This window comes from Oncorhynchus mykiss, chromosome 16, assembly GCF_013265735.2.
Source record: "Oncorhynchus mykiss isolate Arlee chromosome 16, USDA_OmykA_1.1, whole genome shotgun sequence".
In the NCBI taxonomy this organism is placed as follows: Eukaryota; Metazoa; Chordata; class Actinopteri; order Salmoniformes; family Salmonidae; genus Oncorhynchus; species Oncorhynchus mykiss.
In genome coordinates this window covers 40,120,435-40,138,762 of record NC_048580.1, presented here as the reverse complement: position 1 = coordinate 40,138,762, position 18,328 = coordinate 40,120,435, and the positions used below count along the sequence as shown (strand labels likewise).

General features: G+C 41.4%; 1 protein-coding gene across 4 annotated transcripts; it reads left to right on the top strand.

Annotated features, from left to right (window-relative positions):
• Positions 1-7,354: 7,354 nt before the first annotated feature.
• On the top strand, positions 7,355-17,608 carry LOC110491951 (transmembrane protein 9). 4 transcript variants are annotated; one of them, XM_021565843.2, is made up of 6 exons: positions 7,355-7,456; positions 7,831-7,988; positions 9,971-10,062; positions 12,785-12,893; positions 16,233-16,364; positions 16,601-17,608. In XM_021565843.2, exons 2-6 carry the CDS (start codon positions 7,893-7,895, stop codon positions 16,751-16,753), a joined length of 582 nt encoding a protein of 193 aa, XP_021421518.1. In that variant the 5' UTR covers positions 7,355-7,456; positions 7,831-7,892; the 3' UTR covers positions 16,754-17,608. The 4 variants fall into 4 exon arrangements, with proteins under 4 accessions (XP_021421518.1, XP_021421520.1, XP_021421521.1 ...); XM_021565845.2 differs by having other exon boundaries at positions 7,377-7,460; XM_021565846.2 differs by having other exon boundaries at positions 7,392-7,456; positions 7,850-7,988.
• The last annotated feature ends 720 nt before the right edge of the window (positions 17,609-18,328 follow it).

Sequence of the window (18,328 nt, the reverse complement as noted above, 5' to 3'; positions counted from 1 at the left end):
CAAGTAACTGTCTTTCATATAACCACAGAAACAATCGGAAAACAGAGCTACTTTAACACCCTTTTTTAATTGAAACTAGCTTGATTGAGGGGATGAAGGGAACAACTTGAAGAGACAGGGATGTGAACACAGGCAGGTGTTGTGTCATTTCATCAACCAGGAGAGGTGAGGTGAGGGGGTAATCATGGCAAAACTTTAATCAGATCCGATCAATTATTCATGTTGAGGGGCCTGGCGACACACACACACACACACACACACACACACACACCCCTGACAGGCAGACTGGCTAGAATGAATAATGCAAGCAGCATTTACACTGGGAAGTCCATCTCTGATCCCTAATCAGCCAGTTCAGGGAATGACAATTAGACAGAGAGGAAATGTCTCCTGATAGGAACAGGATGAAAGGCAAAACCCTGAAGTAAATATGGGTCTAAAATCAGCATTCCCTACTACACAGTGCCCTACTTTTAACTTTGGTCAAGCAGAAAAGTACTGAGACAAAATTAGTGCACTAGGGAATATAATGTCATTTCAGACCTTCTGAAAGGTGTGCCGTCCAACATAAGTACTTGGTGGGCTTTATGTCGTGTCGTTAGCTTACTCTATACACAACAGTGATGAATTAAACAGAGAGAGAATCAAACAACATCAACCACAGTGTTTTTAAAAGCAGTGTATTGAACATGTTAGGACGACTGAGGACTCCAAAAAGTAACTGCAAGTACGCTGAACAGAAATATAAATGCAACATTCGATCTTGCGTTCGATCTTGCAACCTTTCAGTTACTGGCCCAACGCTCTAACCACTAGGCTACCTGCCGCCCCTATGGTGGTCACACCAGACACTGACTGGTTTTCTGATCCACACCTTATTTTTCTGTAAGGTATCTGTGACCAACAAATGCATATCTGTATTCCCAGTCATGTGAAATCCATAGATTAGGGACTAATGAATGTATTTCCATTGACTGATTACCTTATATAAACTCTATCTCAGTAAACTCCTTGAGTTTGTTATGTTGCATTTATATTTTTGTTCAGTGTATGAACTTATTGGTGTGAAGGGAGGGAAAAGACAGACAGAGGGGTTGGGGGAGGCAGGAAGAGGGGGAGACGGAAGAGGACGACGAGGCAAGGGAGGAGGGGGAGAAGGGATATGCAGTAAAAAGGAGAGTGTCATTGTTGGCTGCCACCATTTATCGTTAAATCTCAACCATAAATCACCAAATAATCCCTCATGTCCTCCTCTTCTTCCCGATGCCCTTGGTACCACCACAGCATCAGGTCAAACCACTGGCCATTGAGGCACTTGTCCGTTCCACAGTTTGGGCTGTCGTTACATCATTTTTATGTCCAATATTTTGAGGCGCACTGATGATATTTTGCTGTTTTCAGTTCTTCCCTTGTTTTTTTTTTTTTGCGGATCCTTTGAAAACGAACTCAAGTTCCTTGGATGAGAATCACTAATGGCTGCATCAGTGAAGCACACAACGTGTCAGGGTACAATAGCAGACGGTGGAAGAAAACAGTACATGCTGTACATTCCCTACAAGGCATCGCTAGTGATCCTGCATGTCAGGGGCTGCATTAACAAGGCAACACTGTCTTGACATCTCCATGGAAACGATCCATTGCATTACTGATACCCAATTCACCTGTGTTCTCTTTACATTCCATTAAAGCTTCAGAAATTTGAGAGACACAGGAAGAGTAGCCTTCTTCCTAAACATTTGACATCTTTACATACATGGTTACAATAGAAAGACACATCATATTGATACATAATAGCGTGCTACGGGATTTAGCCTCACCAATCAATAGTATTTGTCAATATAAATCTTAAGAGGATAAAGTGCATGGATGGTTGCATATACACTATGGTAATTATGGTAATTCGTGTGGTAGTTTCAGGGAAACAACTGACTAACAACGCTTCTAAAGGATCATTAAAACACAGAATAATACAGTTAGCATGCATAGTTTATAAATTATAATAACATCAATTGTTATGTTATTTAAAGTGTCCAATATGTCACGTTTACGTGCTTAAATCTGTTGATTGTGTTTGTTGGACAGCACCGTCTATCCTTGTCATGTCCTGGTCCCAGCTGAGGTGTAGAGGAGCGATGAGCGCTCTGGTCCGATGATGTACGGTGTCTCACTTTGACAATGATAGAAAGGTAGCGCAGGTCAGATGGACGGAGAGAGGGATCAGTTCTCCCCTCTATCCTCTACCTCTCCATGTCTCTCCTGTCATCTCTTGATGATGATCTTTATCTACTCTCCTGAATGGTTTCTAATGTCTCCCTCTCTCTCTCTCTCTGTGTGTGTGTGTGTGTGTGTGTGTGTGTGTGTGTGTGTGTGTGTGTCTGTGTGTGCGTGCGTGCGTGCGTGCGTGTGGGTGTTTTTATTACAGGCAGGGATTAGCATCGACTTGGGGGACGTCTATGAAAATGTCATTGTTTAGTTGTGTTTTTGTTTTATGACACTGTTTATACAGTGTGGATGATTGTTGATACCCAACGGGGAGAGAGAGAGAGAGAAAGAGAGAGAGGAGGAGGAGGAGAGAGATAAATAGAGAGAGAGAGAGGAGAGAGAGAAAAAGAGAGTGTGTGTGTGTGCATGCGTCCATGTGTGGGTGAGAGAGTTACAAGTGTGTGCGTGCATGTGCATGGAGCGTATGTGCCTGTATGAGCGAGTGCATACGCACATGCGTGTGTGCATGTGCTTCCGTCTGTCCGTGTGTGTGTGTGTGTGTGTGTATGGTCGTTGGGGAGAGATTTCTGTCATCACTTTAGAAGGCTGTGACCCCAGAACACAGGGCACTGAGCTGCTGTTTTATTCAGTCCATGTCTCACCCCTCCGTGATTGCTGGGAGCTGACTGACTGACATTTGCACATGTAAATCGGTTCCATTCCCCCCCAAAAAAACATACGCTGCTTAAGGAAAACAGTGGAGGGACCAGGGTCTCTATGTGTGGAGGTGGTGGGATGGAGTGTGTGTGTGTGTGTGTGTGTCTGAGAGAGAGTGTGTGTGTTTGTTTGTGTGAGTGCGTGCGTGCGTGCGTGTCTTTATGTGTGCACGCACTCACGTCCATCCGTGTGTGTGTGTGTGCACGTCCGTCCGTGCGTGTGTCCATCATGTGTCATGGTAGCTCCTAGGGTTTCAAATTCTGTCTGGCTCAATATCCCGCTCTGCTCCAGTGGTCAGTCTCCTCACCGAGCATCTCTGTCCCTTAGAGGCAGGCCAGGCTGGAGGAGCTGCCACCTCAACTACTACTCTGCATCTATTTCAGGTGCACTCGCCTCACCTCTTCTCTTGGCGCCACACTCACCAGACACCTCCTCCTCTCCCTCCTCCTCTCCCCCTCCTCCTCTCCCTGGGCTCAGGTGGGTATGTGATTGACAGCTGTCTTCTCAGTCGAGGCAGGAGAATACCACCAGCTGTCTCGTACTCAACAACAGAACAACAGAACAACAGTAGTTCTCAGACTGAGCCAGTGTTTTCTTTTTATCGGCTGTTAATTTGGAATGATCTCTCACTAACACCTCTATAGTTCAGGCTTTCCCAGAATGATCCATGGGGCTTCTACGGTTACAGAGATTCACAGTTTATATAAACCAAAATTAGAAAGTAGCTGTACTTCTTCGATCCATAGGGTTTCACAACATCATGTTGTGGTGTCCCCCTGGGTTTGCGGAAGCCTTTAGCATTTTCAATGAAATCTATCATTCAAATGTACAGTTCCAGTCAAACGTTTGGACACGTCTACTCATTCAAGGGTTTTTCTTTATTTGTACTATTTTAGTAGTGTAGCCAACAAGTGGTCAGCAGATGTGGGAACTCCTTCAAGACTGTTGGAAAAGCATACCCGTTTAAGCTGGTTGAGAGAACGCCAAGAGTGTGCAAAGCTGTCATCAAGGCAAAGGGTGGCTACTTTGAAGAATCTTAAATATAACATATGTTTTGATTTGTTTAACACTTTTTTGGTTACTTCATGATTCCACATGTGTTATTTCATAGTATTGATGTCTTCACTATTATTCTACAATGTAGAAAATAGTAAAATAAAGAAAAGTAGGTGTGTCCAAACTTTTAAACTGGTACTGTATGAAGTGCTCTGTTAAGTGCTCTATGGTAGAACATTAAGCTTTGAATAAGGTCTAAAGCAGCAGTTGCTAAAATAACTCCATGTTTGATAACCATGGCACTGGCAGCAAATTCAGTCATGCCCAAAACAACCCTACTACTTGATGAAGACAAATGTGCAAACCCAGGTTGGCAGGATTGCTCTCTCGCCGAGCGTGCTCGGCTACAGTTGGGAGGGCGGAACCATAGCGTTGTGATTTATAGTTTTGTGTTGTCCCTGGTCGATGGATCACCACTCTCTGCTGCCTCCTAGCCACCAATGTAATTACAGTGTGTATCTATTAGAATAGAAATGTCAGGAATCCCAAGCACGTACACACGCACACACACATGCACACACAGTCAAGGCACCAACCACCATAATTACCTTGTGTCTATTAGAATAGTGATAGTCATACTACCCTAAGCACATCACTTGAGAGGAGAGGAGAGCAGAAGAGAGGAGAGGAGAGGAGAGGAGAGGAGAGGAGAGGAGAGGAGAGGAGAGGAGAGGAGAGGAGAGGAGAGGAGAGTGGGGAAGTATCACTTACCGGTGTTGTTGTCTTGTTATTCAAACAGTGTACTCTGCAATAACATGATAGAGAGAAAGAGAGGACTCCACTTTAGGAACTACAGAAGATGTAAAGGTAAAGGTCAAAAATAAGAATGGTTAGAAGTAGTACTGGAGGGAGTGGGAGAGGTGGAGTGAGGAGTAGTGAAAAGGCAGAGAAAAAGGTAGGCTACAATATTGTGTTTCTAATTGGAACATTCATTTCACAACAAATCTTAACAGCCTTTCTTTTCATTTTGTCAAGCAAGCCCTATATTCCAAATTGATGCACAATATCTAACAGTCCTGAGAATATCTGTGATTTAATCAGTTGTAAAGGTTACATGAATATGTGCAATTGATTGAATTGGAGGTTCCAAGAACATACAATAGCTGGTCGTTAGACATCAAGGCATATTGAAAGCTGATATTCTTCCTCAATACCTCTCACATCCTACTACAGGGATGAGCCCTATTATAAAGTATCCGTATCACAATGGAGGAGCTTATGCCACTGGGCCCAGTCAGTGACTGTGGACTTGGAACCTAGTGCAACTAGCATCACCTAGTGGTCAAACTGACTACTTTTTGCTACAACAAAAAATGTCCTGTACGCTTTTGCTTCTTGGTGGATATTCAAAAGATGTTCTTACATTCTATTTAGACCATTGAAATGGAAAGACGATCTAAACTCGTATGATGGTTCTGAGTGTTCTGTTCTGACCTTTCAGGTGATGAAAGGCCAGTGACTGTATGCCTCAGTGGGCAGAGGTCGGTGTCCTTAAACAGACAATTAGCCTTTGGGTGTAAAGACCCTCACTGTGCAGGAGACAGGAAGGGTTACTGCTGAAGAGAAGAGGCTAATAATGGCAGAGCTGGTGAAGCGTAATTTCTCACAGCCTCATTCTGCCGAGAAAGACTCGTGAAAGCAGGATATTGGATTCAATGTTTTGGGGCTGATACCAGGAATGCACCATGATGTCCACTGTACTCAGTACTTACTTAACACATGTATGACATAGGAAAGGTGGGAAGGGGGTTGCACTCTTGAACTGTATAACTCCCCAACAATGCAGCTGTATTGAATCTGAAGTGTGCAGCATTTTGACCTTTCGTCCTCAGGTCAAGAAGACCCTCCAATAGGTCAAGAGGGAATCTCAACGTAATAAAAAAAACACAGGACAGATTCAGGTGGCGAGAAAGAGGATGACAAGCAAAGAATACAGAGTAGCGTTCACACGGATAACATAGCTCGTTACGGAAGTATCCGTGTCTCCAACTGCCCTTTCAGTTGCTTGTGTGCATTATTGGTGTGTATGGCTTATTAAGGGTAGCCTAGGGTCTAGGGTGGGTAGCTCACTATAGAGATATTCATCTTAGATTTTTTTTTAGAATACTTTTTTTTTTCTCCACTCCAGATACAAAGGTATACATATGAACAACAACTTACAGACGCACACAAACAATGACTACATCTCACCTGCCCAGACCCACATGTTCTCACCCCCCAGCCATAAGTGCCTGCGTTATTGTTTGCCGCTTGTCCTGAAATTGTACCTAATTGTTTTTCTCGGTCGCCCATTTTAATATATATATTTTCCATTATGTTAATGATGGCGGATTGATTGATATCCAATTTGTTAGTATACATTTTTTTTCAAGATCAGTGATTAGAAGAGAATCATCTAGCCCATTGGATATTTCACTACGCCCCCACATACCATATATTTAAATAGGCATTCAGACGGATTAAAAGTATGTTTACATTGTAATACAGTAATACAACTTTCTATCCCAATTACTTATTTTGCTCTTTATATCGTTCCCAGAATGCATAGATTATTGAGTCATTCGTTTTACACTTAAGACGACTCTGCTGTTGTGCAGTAGAATTTGAGAAAAGATTTTAAATCAAAATTTCGTGATATCTTGGTCAGTCGAAAATTACTAAATTTTTTCATTGTCTTCGATGTTGTTATAGTGTTCTTAACTATGAAGTTGTTCATGTTCTCAGTTTAAGCCTTTGAAGATAGACACGTAAAAAAAATATTCTCGGGTTGAGCACGAGCATCTTCAAATATGTACCCATTGTTCCTCTTTAGTGCATTTAACAATATGTCTCAAGTAAAAGCCTTGGGTGCCAGGTTGATACAATACCATGTCTGGAAGGGTAAAACCACCCTCAGACTTAGGAAGATGTCAAACTTTCCATTTTATTCTATGCATTTTATTTTCCCATGTAAAGTATGTTATGAACGAGTGTACTTTTTTAAGAGAATGTCTGTGGTGGGGTAATTGGTATTACCGAAAGTAAATACCAAAACTTTGTCAGCTATGTCATTCTGTAGAGTTTTTTTCTACCTGTGAGATTTATGGCAAGATTATTCCATTTTATTAGATCGGCTTTCATAATGTAATACAGTTTTCTTTATACATGACTCTATATGATATTGATATGACTACCAGGAAATAAAGCTATTGATCGGGTCAAGAAGAAGAAGCATATATACTTTCCACCAGAGCGAGAGAGGATACACATTTTAGTCAGTCAGAGGACACACATTTGTCAATAGATTACACACACTGGACTGAGGCTTTTTCCCAATAGACATCAAATCGCATGCAATGATGTACACAAATTGTATAATGCCAGGGATCCTAGTAGGTCACACTTTTTAAATGTTTTATTCCAACCCAGTAGGTGGCACCATTGAAGTTGTTGCCAACGACGGTTAACACCACTGAAGAAGAACAGATGAAGTCATCTTGTGGTATGTGCGTATGAAATAAATAACGTTTCCAAGGTATTTACTTGCTAATAAGTATATCGCTGGTGTGGTATTTTTTTCTGTTTAATTTGCAACATACACACATACATCAATGGCACGAATGTCTTCGACTTTAGCTTCCATTTTAGGCCCTGTTGACAGCTTGCTAGCTGTTGTTGCTGTATCACTGTTGACAGCAGTTGTAAATTAATTTGTTTATTTCAAAATGTAGCCAGAGAGAACATGTGGGAGACAACTTAATGGAATGATATGTAGTATCAAGCTATGTAACTAACTAACATGTAACTAAACTAACTAAGATTTGCCATAAAGAGTGTGTTTGTGGGTGCGTGTGTGCCCTCTTCCTCCTCATATAGGGTAGTGTTCTTCCTCCAGTCCAGGGTAAGGAGGTTGCTACCTGGCGGGTCTGTCTGTTAGTATGTCGTCCAGGAGAGAACAGACTTCCAGGTCCCTTTTAGTCGGCCTGCTGGTTGTACTGCTCAGTGACGCCATCTCCTTTGCACACGCTAGTAAGGTATATCAATTCCAGGACCATCAGCTCTGGTGTATTCTAGCCTGAGTCCCAAATCCGTTTCTGCTGTCTTGCCAATTCCATTGCTGGCAACTTTTGAAGAAAGCTTTGTGGGATATTTGCTATGTGGATTTCATTGCCCAATGGCACAACCCCTAGACGGGGGTCTGGGGGGGTCCTGTTGTAAAGCTAATTTCCTGCAATTCTACATATTCTGACATGGTTTAGGCCTATGACCAGAGTGGAAGATAATTTATTTTAGGACAACTGTTACGTTGAGTATGCACATTATTATTATTATAATATTTTTTTAATAATTATCTGGCTGTTTGACACTTTATTCAGACAGTAATTAAATGAGATGGGGAGACAGGAAAATGGGAAGGTTGGATGCAGGGATTGGTCCCTGTTCTCATGTGAAAAGTTGTATCTGACATGTGCCGGCGAGTGTTACCACTACACCAAAACTCTGTACAGTAAATACTAATATTAATGGTTTATGGCAGTGGGTAAGATTGTATTCTCCTTGTCCATAGACTGCTTTCAAGGTAATTTAGGTAAACTATCTCTTTAAAATAGGGCTGATCGAAAATCCTGCTTGCTCTCCGGGAGGGTTGACCACCCCTAATGTTTCCCCAAGTGTTGGGTGTTTTGAAAATGTTCTTGTTATAACAATTCATTTCTCAAAATCACCCAACCTTCAATAAAAGTCTAATGAATTTCAATATTCAGGTGGTTTATTCCTTCTAGTTTAATATCATTGTCATCGTCTCACTCTACATAGATGCAATATGTGTTTTATGAGTTGTGAGTCCCCCCTAAAATGTCTCAAATGTTATTTGATTCCTGGAGCATATAATATCCGGTGACGATTTGTATGACTCAATCAAAACGGTCCATTAATGGCTGAAAAATACATGATTTAATATTAATCATTTTCAAATATTTTAAATATGTGATTACACTGGAAAAAAAGTGTTGAAGTGGAATAATAAAACAAGTGTGGGGAATAACAGCAGTGTTTTGCTGTCAAGCACACGAATCAACCCTATATTTTAGCCCATTGTTAAGCAGGATAATTGTTCCACTGATCAGACTAAATAAAGTAAATAGATAATAAAAACTAATGGAAACAAGATTACATAAATCTAAACCCTAACCAAATAATGTTTATATTTATTGTCCCCTCTGTAGAATAAAATCAGGTCACCCTGCCCGAAATTCCCTGCTAAAACATACTGTAGGTCTGTCTGCTGCTGCCTTTTTGTTGGCACAGCCTAAATGTCAATCACCAAACCAGGGGACTAATGCAAGTGTGGATTTAACATGCTGTCAAAAGGCTGCATTCTGCAATAGGGGCGGGAGCAACAGCAGCCTCATTTTGTTGACATTGTACATTAAACAGCTCTACCGTGCTACTATTGTTTCTACTTATGTAAACTCAGTGGATAAAGTTCTCTCTTTCCATTCAGTTCCACTCTAATCTTGAGGGGCGTTTCTCTAAAACATGCATCCAATCCACTTGATCCCTAACATAACGAGACCAATCCTATGCTTCAATGTTCCGCGGTTCATAGTGCTGTGGCAAGACAGGATGATGTTAGAGGTTCTGCTCGTGATGTTAACCTGCAGGCGCAGATGCTCCGATTTCAAAACGATTTGGAGCACAGTTGAAAAGTTAATGCGCTGACTATAATGGACGAATTAGGAAAATAAAAGCAGTACTTTTCAATTACGTGAGATATTAGAGATGTGCCGTGAGAAGAGGGTCAAGCGCATGTGTCTCACAGCCAATGTGTGAGAGTTGGCAGCTCTGCATTGCTGTGATGGCCTACAGCATTTGGCGTGACAAATGACAATTACAGCAATGGCGTTGACAAGACAGCACAAATAGACCTAAGCTAGTGTATACTGCTGCTGCTGTCATTTTATTTGATAATGCACATGTCACTGTATAGTAATAAAGACCTTCTCTATATTCTCAGAGTTTTGAAGATGTGCGCTGCAAGTGTATCTGTCCACCCTACAGGAACATCACCGGACACATTTACAGCAGGAATGTCTCCCAGAAAGATTGGTGAGCGATTGTCTAGTGCATAACATGTGAATGCACATAATGCTGAATTCACAGTCCAGTCTTCCAATCTAGGGGTGGTGGATTTCAAGTTCCATACCAAAAAAAACAAAAAACATCCTGTTTACTCCACACACAGAGATGCTCTCCCCCGCCCTCCATTTGGCAAATCTGACCACAATTCTATCCTCCTGATTCCTGCTTAAAGCAAGAACTAAAGCAGGAAGTACCAGTGACTTGCTCAATACGGAAGTGGTCAGAGGACGCTACACTACAGAACTGTTTTGCTAGCAGGAGGGACTGGTGCACTTCACAAAATAGATGGCATCATGAGTGAGGAAAATGATGTGGGTATATTGAAGAAACATCTCAGTTAAAGCTTGGTTGCAAATGCGTCTTCCAAATGGACAATGACCCCAAGCATACTTCCAAAGTGTGGCAAAATGGCTTAAGGACAACAAAGTCAAGGTATTGGATTGGCCATCACAAAGCCCTGACCTCAATTCTATAGAACATTTGTGGGCAGAACTGAAAAAGTGTGTGCGAGCAAGGAGGCCTACAAACCTGACTCAGTTACACCAGCTCTGTGAGGAGGAATGGGCCAAAATTCACCCAACTTATTGTGGGAAGCTTGTGGAAGGCTACCCGAAACATTTGACCCAAGTTAAACAATTTAAAGGCAATGCTACCAAATACTCATTGAGTGTATGTAAACTTCTGACCCACTAGGAATGTGATGAAAGAAATAAAAGCTCAAATAAATCATTCTCTCTACTATTATTCTGACATTTCACTTTATTTTAAGACTGTGAAATTTCAGAATAATAGTAGAGAGAATTATTTATTTGAGCTTTTATTTTAATTAGTATTTGGTAGCATTGCCTTTAAATTGTTTAACTTGGGTCAAACGTGATCCTAACTGACCTAAGACAGGGGATTGTTACTAGGATTAAATGTCAGGAATTGTGAAACACTGAGTTTAAATATATTTGGCTAAAGTGTTTGTAAACTTCCCGACTTCAACTGTACATCCACAGGTTCACCTCCAATTTAATCAAATGATGTCAGTTAGCCCATCAGAACCGTCTAAAGCCATTACATTATTTTCTGGAATTTTCCAAGCTGTTCAAAGGCACAGTCAACTTAGTGTATGTAAACTTCTGACTCACTGGAATTGTGATACAGTGAATTAATTATAAGTGACATAATCTGTCTGTAAACAATTGCTGGAAAAATTACTTGTCATGCACAAAGTAGATGTCCTAACTGACTTGCCAAAACTATAGTTTGTTAACAAGAAATTTGTGAAGTGGTTGAAAAACGAGTTTTAATGACTCCAACCTAAGTGTATGTAAACTTCCGACTTCAACTGTATGTGAGAATGCTGTTCATCGACTACAGCTCAGCGTTCAACACCATAGTGCCCACGAAGCTCATCACTAAGCTAATGACTCTAGGACTAAACACCTCCCTCTGCAACTGAATCCTGGACTTCCTGAAGGGCCGCCCCCAGGTGGTAAGAGTAGGCAACAATACGTCTGCCATACTGATCCTTAACACTGGGGCCCCTCAAGGGTTTGTGCTTAGTCCCCTCCTGTATTCCCTGTTCACCCATGACTGCGTGGCCAAACACGACTCCAACACCATCATTAAGTTTGCTGACAACACAACAGTGGTAGGCCTGATCACTGACAACGATGAGACGGCCTATAGGGAGGAGGTCAGAGAACTGGCAGTGTGGTGCCAGGACAACAACCTCTCCCTCAATGTGAGCAAGACTAAGGAGCTGATCGTGGACTACAGGAAAAGGCGGGCCGAACAGGCCCCCATTAACATTGACGGGGCTGTAGTGGAGCAGGTTGAGAGTTTCAAGATCCTTGGTTTCCACATCACCAAAGAACTATCATGATCCAAACACACCAAGCCAGTCATGAAGAGGGCACGACAAAACCTTTTCCCCCTCAGGAGACTGAAAAGATTTGGCATGGGCCCCCAGATCCTCAAAAGGTTCTACAGCTGCACCTTCGAGAGCATCCTGACCGGTTGCATCACCGCCTGGTGGGTAGTGCGTCCGGCCCAGTACATCACTGGGGCAAAGCTTCCTTCCATCCACAACCTATATAATACGCAGTGTCATAGGAGAGCCCATAAAATTGTCAGAGACTCCAGTCACCCAAGTTATAAACTGTTTCCACTGCTACCGCACGGCAAGTGGTACTGGAGCGCCAAGTCTAGGACCAAAAGACTCCTCAACAGCTTCTACCGCCAAGCCATTAGACTGCTGAACAATTCATAAAAATCGCCACCAGACAATTTACATTGCTGCTTCTTGCTGTTTGTTTGTTACCTATGCATAGTCACTTCGCCCCCACCTACATATACAGATTACCTCAACTAGCCTGTACCCCTGCACACTGACTCGGTACCGGTGCCCCTTGTATATAGCCTCGTTATTCTTATTGTATTACTTTTTATTATTACTTTTTACATTAGCCTACTTGGCAAATACTTTCTTCTTGAACTGCACTGTTGGTTAAGGGCTTTTCACAGTAAAGTCTACACTTGTTGTATTCGGCGCATGTTTGATTTGATTTAAATGAATAGATTTCCGTTTGTTGTTTATGGTAGTCATGGAAAGGCTCAACTAAGAATGCAGACTACATCTTGGCCCAGTCCATAATGTAATCTTGGATCCATCATAATATGTGTATTTATCGGTCCCCAGTAAGTGCCTCCATGTGGTGGAGCCCATGCCAGTGCCCGGCCATGATGTGGAGGCCTACTGTCTGCTGTGTGAGTGCAAGTATGAAGAACGCAGCAGCAACACCATCAAGGTACTGAGGTCTGACCCTTACACACAGTCCATCAACTGATGTTGGGTGTGGTTAAATTCCACGTGCCCATAGGAACAATTTTGCCTCTTAAATAACTCTCCCGAGGTTAATGGTCACCGATTGTAACTCAGCAATGGTGGAAAGTGACTTCTAAGGACTTACTGTCCACTTAGAAGATGGTTTCTAGCCTTAAGTTATGTTATGGCGTGGGCTGTGGGAGAACCGAACAGAACAGCTTTTATAATACGGTTATTGTTCTTTGTGTTTTTTGGTTTATGTTACGGATTCTCTGGAGAACGTTTCTGCCCCCCCCCCCCCCCCCCCCCCCTTGTGCACAATTGTTTTATGAAACCTTTAAAATACAGTCGTGGTTCGCTTTATGCTTTGAATCCAGCATTTCCATACCTGAGCAACCGAAGATTCCCAACTGTGGTAAAAACTGACAGATGGTAATGCTAAAAAGGAAATGGTATAGGAGCATGGTGTTCAAAACCATGACTAAAATAATACATTCACTAACTATCCATACAGCATGTACTGTATGTAAGGCCCAACTCTAATAAGTGTAAATGCCAGATAATGAGAGAACCAGATTGTACTGAAATGCATGTTTTTTTTATTTACACCTTAATGTTTATCAGTAAAATTCATTACAATTTCATTAAGGTATGTGATGGCCGAATGTTGTACATTATGGCTGGCTTACCGGTAACTGATGTTGGACATTATGGCTGACTTACTGGTAACTGATGTTGGACATTATGGCTGGCTTACTGATAACTGATGTTGGGCATTATGGCTGGCTTACTGGTAACTGATGTTGGACATTATGGCTGGCTTACTGGCAACTGATGTTGGACATTATGGCTGGCTTACTGGTAACTGATGTTGGACATTATGGATGGCTTACTGGTAACTGATGTTGGACATTATGGCTGGCTTACTGATAACTGATGTTGGGCATTATGGATATATTGATATTGACAGTTTTCACTAGGGATGGAGGAAATATTGATTTGGTTACATATCGCATTATTTTGGACAATATTATATCAATACTTTGAGTCAAAGTATTGATTTCCCCCTCCCCAAAAGGATGATGATGATAATAATAATAATTTTGCTAGGTATCGTTAGCTAGCGCTAGTTGGCTGTACCTGAGCCAAAACTCCTGTATTTTTCATCATATAGCTTGTTTAGAACATCAATGAAATGACAGTATCGAATCACAATACATTGATCATCTTGAGAATCGCTATACATATCGTATCGTCACCAAAGTTTTGTGATAACATTGTGTCACGAGTTCCATTCGCAATTCCCAGCCCTAGTCTTCACAGAGAAGAGTAGATACAAGTGAATAAAAAGTCCACTACATTCCTAAAGAAAATATGTACTTTCTACTCAATAGATTATCTCTGACACCCAAAAGTACTCGTTACATTTTGAATGCTTAGCAGCACAGGGAAATGGTCTAATTCACGCACTTATCAAGAGAGAATCTCTGTCCCTACTGCCTCTGATCTGGCGGACTCACGATACACAAGTGCTTTATTTGTAAATTATGTCTGAGTGTTGGAGTGTGCCACTGGTTATCTGTACATTTTTTAAATTGGTTTGGTTAGTGTAAGGAATTTTAAATTATTTATACTTTTACTTTTGATACTTAAGTATATTTTAGCAATTACATTTACTTTTGATACTTAAGTATATTTTAGCAATTACATTTACTTTTGATACTTAAGTATATTTAAAACCAAATACTTTGACTTTTACTCAAGTAGGATTTTACTGGGCGACTTAGCTTTTACTTGTCATTTTTGGATGAATTTACTTGTCATTTTTGTCTCTTCTATGGATGAATAGACAGCATGTATGGCCTCGTGTGGGCGAGCGGTTTGCCGATGTCAACGTTGTGAACAGAATGCCCCATGGACAACGAACACAATTGCATTTTAGAATGCACAGCAATACCGTGACAAGATCCTGAGGCCCGTTGTCATGCCACTCATCCGCCGCCATTTATCACCTCATGTTTCAGCATGATAATGCACGGCAAGGATCGGTACACAATTCCTGGAAGCTGAAAATGTCCCAGTTCTTCCATGACCTGCATACTCACCAGCCATGTCACCCATTGAGCATGTTTATGGATCGACAGCGTATTTCAGTTCCCGCCAATATGTGGAGATGTGTTGCGCTGCATGAGGCAAATGGTGGTCACACCAGATACTGACTGGTTTTCTGATCCACGACCCTACTTTTTTTTTTAAGGTATCTGTGACCAACAAATGCACATCTGTATTCCCAGTCATGTAAAATCCATAGATTAGGGCCTAATTTATTTATTTCAATTGACTGATTTCCTAATGAACTGGAACTTTAATTGTTGGAATTGCTGAAGGTTGCGTTTTATATTTTTGTTCATTTTAATTTGTTAACAGAATTATGAGTTGAATCACTTAATTCCAAATACATATATATTAGTAAAAGCACTATAACTAATTGGTAGGTCTACCTTTACTTGGTACATCTGTGAACTTTCATTATACATCTGTGAACTTTCATTATTGTTCACCTAATACCTTTTTTGCACCATTAGTTAGAGCCTGTAAGTAAGCATTTCACTGTAAGGTTTACTCCTGTTGAATTCGGCGCACGTGACAAATCAACTTTGATTTGATTATGCTCCCTCATGAAGGAGAGAAATTAGAAAATATCTTTGGTAACGGAATTTCATGGCACAGGGCAATGTTTCTTAAACGTTCACAAGGTAAATCATTTCTCCAAAACGAAATATACCTGTTGATATTATTTGGCAGGGGTCTTTAGGTCGACAGTAATGTGTTTTGATGTATTTCTAATACTTATTAAGACTTTTTCTGGTCGACGTTTTCTAAGACCCTTTTTCCATCTGACCAGAAATCCAAGCCTTTGCTTGTTCTTAATATTTAGGATAGAAAATAGCTGCTAAAATGTATATATGCCTTAATTTCTAAAAGAAATATCTGGACTCTTAACTTTAATTTGACACTAGATTTGACATGCTCCTATGCAGTTCACATGTTGGTGTTCATGGGCCATTTGACTTCTTTTTTTACATGCCATGCATTTTTAGATACTGCATTTGCCAATAATGTTTATAATAAATGATATATTTATAATATAGAAGTAATGTGTGAAATATCCCTCTCCCTCTGCTTTTTTTGTAATAATACATATTTTCTTCTCTTTGTATTCCTGCGTATGTTTTAATATTTGCCTTTGCATTTCAGAAAGCAGCCAAAGGCCTTCTTTTCTCGAAATGTAATCAAAGCTGCATTATATCCTCTGTCCCAGGTGACCATCCTCATCTACCTGTCAGTGGTGGGCTCCCTCCTCCTCTACATGTTGTTCCTGCTGCTGGTTGACCCTCTGATCCGTAAACATGACCCCTATATCCAGCCCCTTCACAACGAGGAGGACTCTGAGGTCGGCCAACCTTTTTAAATAAACATAGGCACACACAAATGAATGAGTTACTTTAACTGTTTGAATTCTGGAAGGTCAGACATATATACAGGAGCTCTTTTTCCAGTTATCCGCTGTAGGGTGCCAAGCTTCGTTGAGGTTAACCGGGGAAGGTCAACAGCTGAAGAACACAGGAGTGTGTGTGTGACGTCCTGTGTCTGTAACGTCCTGTGCTCTGTCTCTGTCTCCCCTCACAGGACATGCGGCCGCAGCCTGAGGGTGCCAGCGCTGCTCAGGGAGGCAGAAGTAACACCGTACTGGAGAGGGTCGAGGGGGCACAGCAGCGGTGGAAAAAGCAGGTCCAGGAACAGCGCAAGACTGTCTTTGACCGACACAAGATGCTTAGTTAAACCCCAATGGCTGGCTTCAGATCAGAGGCTAGTCACCTCCTGAGCTTTGTCCACATCTGCTGCTGTTATACTGTCATTAGCTACATCGTTGTTGTTCAGGATTTCAGTTCCTTTGCCATTTCAATACATTCCCAGCACCTTTAGGACAGCTTATGTACAGTAATTCTGTTTGGAATGATGGCTGGCCCAAATTGTCCTTTGTTTCCAAAATGGTGGTTGCAGTCATGACTCCAAAGCTAAAGAATACAGATGTGATAGATGTGTACCAAATGAGGAGTATAACAAAACAGCATAATGCAAGTTGCATCTTCATCTCTGCGTCATACACTGAGTGTACAAAACATTAAGAATACCTGCTCTTTCCATGACACCGACTGACCAGGGGAAAGCTATGATCCCTTATTGATGTCACTTGTTAAATCCACTTCAATCAGTGTAGAATGAAGGGATGGAGACAGTTTTAAAGAAGGATGATTAAGCCTCGAGACAATTGGGACATCGATTGTGTGTGTGCCATTCAGACGGTGAATGGGCAAGACAAAATATTTGTGCCTTTAAACGGTGTATGGTGGTAGGTGCCAGGCTCACCGGTTTGTGTCAAGAACTGCAACGCTGCTGGGTTTTTCCACACTTCACAGTTTCCCAAAGGACATCCACCCAACTTGACACAACTGTGGGAAGCATAGGAGTCAACATGGGCCAGCATCCCTGTGGAACGCTTTGAGGCTGTTCTGAGTGCAAGAAGGGGGTGGGGGGTGCAACTCAATATTAGGAAAGTGTTCCTAATGTTTGTTATACTCGGTGTATACCGTTAAATGAAACAATATATTGCAATGACGTCGTAAAAAAAAAAAACGCTTGAAAAAATAGGACTGATTTCAGAATGTCTTAATATGCTTAAGCACCTTTTAAATATATATATATTTTCAACCCTCATTGTAGCATTGTTGTGTTGTGAAGCTACCTCAGTACCTCTGGTTTTTATTAAGCCTTGTGATAATGATTCATAGTTTTGCTGACTTTGTTTTGAGAGGCTCTGAAGTGGAGACTTGAGTTTATTGAAACCTCTGAGGTAGCTGAATGTGAATGGCTTGGCTTGAAAACGCTCTTTTATAATGTAGTTATTAAATGTAGAATCACTGGTTAATGGTTTTTGGAATTACGGGAATGCCAAAGGGCTTTGAATGATTCCGGATTGGAATATTGCAGTCAGTTGGATTGCTTCTCACATTGTTAGCGAGGACTGATGTGCTGTGCGTGTGCGGTGGGGGGGGGGGGGGGGGGGGGGGGGGGGGGGGGGGGGGGGGGGCTGCTTTTACTCAGACATACATGTTACGGAATGATGAAGATGTCTGTTGAAATATTATTTCTTAGTGTGTTTTTTAGCTGTTGTATTTAAATGCAGATGCACTCTTTTTAATTGACGTTGTTTTGAATATAATTTTCATCGTGTGAAAATGATCGGTTGATTTTTAAGACATCAACTGATACGTTTGAATCGGCTATTACATTTGTTTAATACAGTTGTCATATCTTGCACTGTTGAAAGAATGTCTTGTTTGATGTAATTGTCTA